Source organism: Ylistrum balloti, unplaced genomic scaffold (genome assembly GCF_031769215.1).
Source record: "Ylistrum balloti isolate Yb309-2 unplaced genomic scaffold, AGI_CSIRO_Ybal_v1 Utg369806, whole genome shotgun sequence".
Lineage (NCBI taxonomy): Eukaryota > Metazoa > Mollusca > Bivalvia > Pectinida > Pectinidae > Ylistrum > Ylistrum balloti.
This window is the reverse complement of record NW_026781981.1, coordinates 1,104,162-1,112,418: the sequence shown is the minus strand read 5'-3', so window position 1 is coordinate 1,112,418 and position 8,257 is coordinate 1,104,162. Positions and strand designations below refer to the sequence as shown.

At 32.8% G+C, this 8,257-nt stretch overlaps 1 protein-coding gene across 1 annotated transcript; it reads left to right on the top strand.

Moving 5' to 3' along the window:
* Positions 1–2,032: 2,032 nt before the first annotated feature.
* On the top strand, positions 2,033–6,586 carry LOC132544686 (surfeit locus protein 6 homolog). Its single transcript, XM_060208309.1, has 5 exons — positions 2,033–2,119; positions 2,775–3,019; positions 3,618–3,689; positions 4,950–5,099; positions 5,616–6,586. The coding sequence occupies exons 2-5, from the start codon at positions 2,830–2,832 to the stop codon at positions 6,257–6,259; spliced, it is 1,056 nt and encodes a 351-aa protein (XP_060064292.1). The 5' UTR covers positions 2,033–2,119; positions 2,775–2,829; the 3' UTR covers positions 6,260–6,586.
* The last annotated feature ends 1,671 nt before the right edge of the window (positions 6,587–8,257 follow it).

Genomic DNA, 8,257 nt, shown 5'->3' with positions numbered 1-8,257 from the left:
ATTTCACTATAAGATACATGGCGATGTCTTGAATCTAAATAACAAAGAGTTTATTGACTATGTCTATCGTATATATACCAGAATTGGAAATCAAGAACACAACAGACTTCTAAATTAGCCGCTTACCTCGAACTTAAGAGTGATGATTTCAGTTTCTATTGTGTAACTTTCAGTTTCTGGAGAGCAATATTCCTGCATCCCCAGCCTATGGTGTTTTCCTGTGCATCGATTCAATATTCTCCGTTCCGATCATGTATACAATTCCGCAACGGTTTCTTTGGTTGTTGTAGAATAATGATGGACTTGGATATTTATGCCATGACCACACCATATCCTCTGGGTAGTCACTGGTAGGGAGTGACAATTTTCATTTATATTTTTCTTTGATGAATCTTCTTTTCTTTTCTCAAGCTGCTTTTTCATCCTCTGAATAGCTCATTCAAAATACCACATATTTAAAGCCAACACGGATGTGATTCAGTTTTTTGTGTCTTTCTATGGCAATTATATCATCTACAAAACAAATATTTTGTGGAACGTCAAATCTCTTGTGTAAGGGGTTATCTTTACTATGCATAGTAAATAGTTGACTTCGATCGTCTATATTTATAAGAAGGGCATAACACAATGACTTCTTCATCGCATGTGAAAGTTTTAATAATTGTATCCATGAACTGACATTAACATGTCGTTTTCACGTGCTAGGCTTACACACTAGGAGGACATTGGATACATATCTTCTACCTCCAGATGTTATAAATGTTATATGGACAATATGACCACAATTGGAGACAAGTGACATCAAATTATTCAACGTGTTTAATATTTGCAAAATTCTATTTATCATGAGTAATCCGTATTTCTAAAAAAAGCAACTCTCATATCATAAAAGCCAAATTTTCGGGGGGTAAAACTCCCAAATCAATTTCGTTTTCAGAAGGAAATATATCGAAGCAGACGGTACATTTTTCTTTATCAATCATGTAAAGTCTTCAAGACGTGACTAATAAAATCTGTTACCTGTCACTAAACGAGATTGGAGTATCTCAGTCGAGGGCTAAGGTGCTGTACCACAATAATCAGTTACAGGTAACATATTTTATTAGTGACGTCACAATTGTGTTACATGTGTCTTACGATATTTTGACATGACATCATAACGCAACAGGCCAGTTTTGTCACGGATAAAAGAACTTCTGTGATGCTGACTTCATAGTGTTTATGTTACAGAGCCCATTTTTTTCAAGTTTGATCAAACATGTTCCGTCACCATTGTTAACACACACCCGTAACAACATTTTAAGAACAGGATCTAAGATTTTAGCTTATGAAAGAAGTTCATGGTGCTATAATTGCTACTTGGATAACCTGCATGTTTTAAGGTGTAGTGTTCAAAGTAGTAATTTTAACGACGTAAAAATATGTTTAAATTTAATGATTAATTAAAGAGTTGTTTTTCACAATGAAGATTTAGATATACTTAATTCAACTTAAGTCTCTACGTTTGACGAAATATATACATATTTTACAGTTGCTAAGGCCGAATTGGTCCTTAGTACAAAAGAAACACCTATCATATTATTTATCGAAGTTTTACATTTCAATTTGAAACATGAAAACATTTAGATGGGACACAAAAATGACATAATAATTTCCCATTGCCTCTAATATAGATAAACCTCTGATATTAAGGGGGGATATCATTATCGTTTTTTTTTCTTCTTTATTCGTCTTTTGAATTTCTCATGTCATTTAAACCTTACAAAAATGTTCATGAAGGAACAATGATCAGATACATTAACTTGTGAAAATGTTCAAATATCTCCCATTCGGACATGTACATATAGGAAATGGTGCTCTATGTATGTAATTCAGGGTTTAAATCATCTTTCGATCAGGAGGCATAAAAAATATAAGTCAACGACAGCCTTTGATATTCCTCTATTTTCAGTCAGATGTATTTCCGTATTTTGTTTTCCGCTTCTTCGGTTTCATTATTAGAAAAACCGGAAGTGGATCCGAAATTTCTGCAACACGTGAAAAGGCTGCTAAAAGCTGAAGATTTAATATCATAACTGATAGACACAATGGATAAAAGATAACGCTAAATATAATACGGGTAAGAATTAATGGCACTTGTTGAAAAAAAAAACGTTAGCGACAAACGAATGGCTGTTTTGTAAATTTACAACCTGGACAGCAACTGGTGAACACGTTCACATGCAAGAATAACGTTTCGAATACAAATGAAATACAGTTATTGCACCACTGAAATAACTGTGCCATTATCTATATATCTAATATATATGGTTACTGCTATTTTAGCAATGAAAGAAGTACCATAAATGTTAATGTCGTCTTAATAGTTTATAACTGAAATTTTGTTCTGCTTTTTAACCCATGCATGTGTTATTAATAAATACAGTTTACTTTAATGAAATCTAAAATTTTGGAAAATACATCTACTGCATATGTCTAGGTGCAAATGAAGTATTATGTCAGATACATATAGGTTGATGATATATTATGGACAATATATAGGTCTATATAGAAAATAGATAGATTGATTGGCAGTGCACTGATCCTGGTCTCTTGATAGGATAAACAGTGTGAAAATTTGTGTCAGAAATCCCTTAGTTAAAATCTTTTATAACAAACAATTATGAGGTACTCACTTCATTTTGTAACACAATGGGGAAATTCATTTTTTTCCATATCTTGTAGTTTTTAATGATGCTTTAACAATGATATAAAATTAGTCTTCAATTTTATAGATTTTCAGAACTAACTCCTAGTGAATGACACAACCCTTCAAACTGACAGTTTAACATGCAGATGAAAATGGAAGCCATGGCATCTGATACTCATGATGAACATTCCTCAATAAAAATGGATCTCAGCTTTTTCAAAGCACAATTAGCAACAATTGACCGTTCAGTGTTCAGCACAGATTCAATGGACCTTGAAGAATCTGATTCATCAGATGAATATCAAATGACACAAACAAGTAAAAAACAAGGTGCTTATAAAGTTTGCTAATTCTTATATCTGATGTATTTTATCTAGATACATGAAGTGTAAGTGGTGAAAAATAGTGTGTAGTTTATAGTGGTAACTACAATATGGGGATGATAGATCACGCTTCTTTGGCTTATTTGATCATAGAGAAGAGAATTATTCCAAAAACTTGATTCCAGTTAGGGTGTTCTGCAGGAATGTGTTTTCTCTGCTTTTACATTAATACCCAAAACCCAAAGACATGCCTTGCTTTGTAGTGTTTAGTCTCCAGCTTTTGGGAATCTCCAGAAAAAAAATGGGAAAGACTACTGTAATACAATAGGAAAGAGGAAGTTGAATGTATGCATGTAAACCAGTGTTTAATATGTTGTTTCTGTTACTGATGATAGGAAATTAAGTCTTGAAAGGGTTTTTTTTTGATTAATTTCTGTATATCTTATATTATCCATTGTATATACTGCAGTAACTTACCTTTCAGTTAATGACAATGTTACAAATGTAATGATATGAGGTAAACAAGAGATATTAATTCTATCTACAATTCATAGTCATTGTGAGTTTAAAAGACTGATTTGTATTTTTTATATATTTGTATTCAGAAAGGAACCAAAAATTTAAAAAGTTGTCATCACAAAAGCAACAGGAACCAGAACAGGAAAATGAAGAGCCAGGTAAGTATGACACGGACACAATTTTAATGACAACACCACAACTACGACTGACTGTCGGGCAATAAATGATTATCACAAGATAACTGAATTTTTTCTGGTGATCAGAACTGTCTGTCAACCCATAGCCGACTGATATAGCGGTACCAGTAAAAGGCTTATCCTTTTCCAATGAAGTTCTATAAAAAATGGCTAATGTTTTAGGATGGTGTGTCCATGTTTTATTTATAGATAAATCCTTACTTTTACATTGATGACCTCTTAAGTGTATCAATAACTGTCATTTACATTGAAATATCTTTCTTTCTTCAAGCCTGTATATACATGTATATATCATCAGTATAACAACATTGTTACTGTTATATAAATAACAAAGTCAATATACTATTTTAATGTACTCACCATTGATTTTCCTTCTGAAAACTACTGATAAAGTTTCTCTTCTTCAAACTAGATCATTAGTGACTTTGATGATTCATTGCAGATTTAAATATGAATGAAATTTCTAAAATCTGAATTATTTAGGCACAATGTTACATAGGTACATACAAGGGTGTTTCGATTAAATGTATTTCATATTAACTAATGATGGGAAATATGTTAAAATCTTTAATGAATAATTTTTTAGGTAGACATAAAACGAATTATATACGTGGGTGAAAAGTGTATTCATAGAAAGTGAATGTTATTGCTGTTGTAATTGATTTCTTATAACATTAATCTAAAATGCCCAACATAGCAAGAAGTAATGACAATTGGTGTCTTTTTAGTGTGCTTAGGATAACATTTGTCAAGGGTTTGTGGGGCCAAATATGGGCCCCATTCCCAAAATGTCCTTGGCCGATATTGTTCTTAGCTGGTGTGATGATATCATGGTTTTACCTCATCAATGTGTTACTATATAATTGTAAAATATGCCCAAATTCCCAAAATGTATAGTTTACACCTAAGAATTTCCTTCACAACTGATCAGTTTTGTCCCCAAAATGAGATAAAAAAAGGGTCCTGCCTCAAATGAGTAGAGAAAAGATTGTTTTAGTTATAACAAAAGAAAACAGTTACATAAATGATCTATTATGAAAAATTGCATCAGTTGAGGTAGAACAATTATAATTAGTCATAATGGGTCATTATTCTGTCCTTTTAATACATTTGAATACCTACCTTAATATGTGAAAATAATGACATCATGTTAAGTGTCTTTTATCTTATAATTGAATAATTTAGTATCATGTCACTTAGTGGTTTCTTTTTATCTAACAGGCAGCAAACTGAAAGAAAAACAGAAGCACAAAAACTCCAAGATGAGTAAGCAGAGAAAGATAAAAACTGATGCTCGTCTGGTAAACGTAATCACCCCACGGCAGGAAGAACTGCAACAGAAGCTTCGGGCAAGGATAGAGGAGCTACAAGGTGTGTACCTAGTCTTCTGTATAAATTAATTGATCATGTTACATTGCAAATTAGGGCAAAAATCTTGATATAGTCCATTTATGTTGAATGAAGAGAGGATGCAGGTCTTTTGTGATTGTTAATTTGTTTTTTCCAAAATTAACTTTTCTTGTACACTTAAAGAAATACTCTATTTTCTCATACAGTGCACTTGATCAGAATATCAATGTTATTTTCTTTGGTTGCAAGCAGCGGCATGCATTTTGTACATACACATCTTAAACATCTGCAGAGAAACATAAGCAAAATACTTCTATGTTATAATGTCAACCATCTGAAGTCATTGCATAACATTTCATTTTTCTCACTTTTTTAACAAAAATTTTGTACAATTTTAAGATTACATACTTTACTTGATTAAAAGTTTTGAAGTATGCTTATTAGAATTAGTGGTTACTGTATACCAAACTATTCCATGGAAGTCATTGTAATGTTTTAGTTTACTTTCATTGAACTAATTTCTTGTTTCATTTTTAGGTAAAAGAGGACTTAGTGTTGATGAACAGAAAGAAAAGAAGAAATTGAAGAGAAAAGAGAGCCTTCTGAAAAATAAACTGAGAAAAAAGTTTGAAAAACAAAATAAAAACAAAGGAAACCTGGCAGTGAAACAAGAGGAAGTGGTAAATGGGGTTGTAGGGAGTCCGAAATCTAAACCAGCCAAACCTGTCTACAACAAAGAAGGAAAGCTGGTGTTTAGCAAATTTGACTTTACAGAAGCAGCAGGGAAAGATAGGGGTAAAAGTAACCTGTTGGGAAAGGACTATAAAAGACTTCTTGAAAAAATCGAAAAGCGACAGGAACGAGTTGACAAAGTGAAGGAAAAAGATGCAGAGAAAGGAAAAGACATGGAGACCAAGATGGCATGGGAGAGTGCCATGTATAGAACCCAAGGGCAAAAGGTCAAAGATGACCCTGCTCTTGTAAAGAAGTCAATGAAAAGGAAAGAAAAAATGAAAAAACAAAAACAAAAGCAGTGGTCTCAGCGAGAAGAACAGGTGAAAAAGAGGATGGATGCAAAAATCGAAAAACGTACACAAAATATTCAAGAGAGAAAACAGCAAAAGAAGGACAAAAAATTAAAAAGGGCAAAGAAAAAGGGTCGACTTGTTGCAGGATTTTGATCTCACCTGTTTGTGCAGTAAATTTTATTGAGTAGCTACAACCAGTGGAGGACATACCACGGTCATTGTAACAAACTGAACATTGAATGGTCCTGAAGTCTGACCATTAATTATTTTTGTGTCAAGTGGTTCTTCATTGCCAGAGACTTTAATGCAAAAAAAGATTTTGTAATAAGACTAATGAATCAGGAAAAATTGTTTCTATAATTAATCGTTCAATCTGCAATCAGAATGGTTATGTATTATTGTTGGGCTTCTAAATAATTATACTATTTGATCATTAACATTTGCATTGGTCATCTGCAATAAATGAGTTTTAGGGAAGTGTGTAAACTTTTAGTTTTAATTTTCAGTAATTATGTATATCATTGCAGTTAGTGAGGTCACTGATCTGCAGTCAATGTGATGCAGGTGTCTGATTTATTGCTCACTAGCTAGTCATTTGTAACAGAAACCTGTTTTACATTCATTCAGCTAAGACGTGCTTAACTTCTTAATCAGGTATGGTCAGAACTTCATCAAAATGTCTAACAGATATCTAAAAACAGTTCCAGATATGCTATACAAAATGTACCCATTTTTCAAACCTTTAGTAAAGATATTTGAGAATAACTCCTATTCTAGTCAAGGAATTTAGATTGTCTTGAGAAAACCTGTGACAGTGACAATAACAATCTAGGAACTCAACCAGTCCTTGGATTGATTGGTGTTTCCATGATGTGGCCATAACATTTGTATCATTTCCATTCATTTACATACATGTATGGTACTTAGTACTTGTACATGTATGATTTTATTACCCTGGAAATAAATGATGAAAAGAAATATTGCCACATTGTGTCCTTTCCTGTCACAGGGACAAATTCTGTGTCCCATGGTCTGTACTGTTAAATGTATACATTTTCAACTTAATCTTATTTCAATACCTTTCATGCTGAAAATATTGCCCTACAATGTAATAGGATTTCACTAAATGCAATTTTTGAATACTATTCATATATCACCCATTGTTGATGCATCAATTTATTGTTGTGCTAATTTGCCAAAAATCAATTTTGCTTTAAAATTGGATTTTGTTGAATTATGTATATTTACAGTAAAAGTGTATGATACATTTATATACATTACAATGTGACAAGCTCCATTTACTATAAAAAAAATAGTCACATAAGAATGAATGATGTTAAACAAATAGGTAACAAACTTTACTTCAACATGAAGCCCATAAAGGCTGAACCATTCACTTGGTTTAGTTTGCTGAAATTGCTTCATTGAAACTAAAGTAAAAGTATTTTAGACTTGTATCTATTTCCTAATCCCTCTGCCCCAAAGGATTTCAGTTGTACCATTAATACAAAATCAAGTTCTTTTCACCAAAGTATGCTTCTGATCAACTTTGGGCAAAATTGAACTATTCCAACGGAAGGATTTTTAAAAAAAAACTTGCTCTATTACCTCATTGGGCCTTCCCCTTTTTATCCACCATTTTTACAAAATTGATCCACTTCACCCAAGCATACCTCAAACCAACTTAGGATAGAATGCAGGAACTCTCACAGATAAGAAATGATTTTCAAGATTTGGTTCCATTTCCTCTGTTGGGACCACCCTTCCCTCCCCAGGAGGCTGAAACCCTAAACACTACTAAATCATCAATGACTAGTAGGGATTTTTAGGAGAAGTTGACAGATGTTGGGGAAGGATAGACAACACGGTATGGCAAAAGATCAATGGCCCTTCAGATCAGGAGAGCGAATAAAAATCCATGAAATTATTGGTACAGCACTGAATGCCTCAAAAAAATGTGAACAATAGGCCCATGGGCCTTAACGATTATCTGACCACAAAAACTTTAAGCAGGGTTATTTTTCTACTTTGAATGAAATCTTTCTACTTTGAATGAAAGCAAATGGTTGTTTTAGTGAGGATTAGGTAACTGTACCAGGTTTTACCTATTTTTTGACAGTAAAGTCAGAGCTCAATCCACCGTGTGAAAAT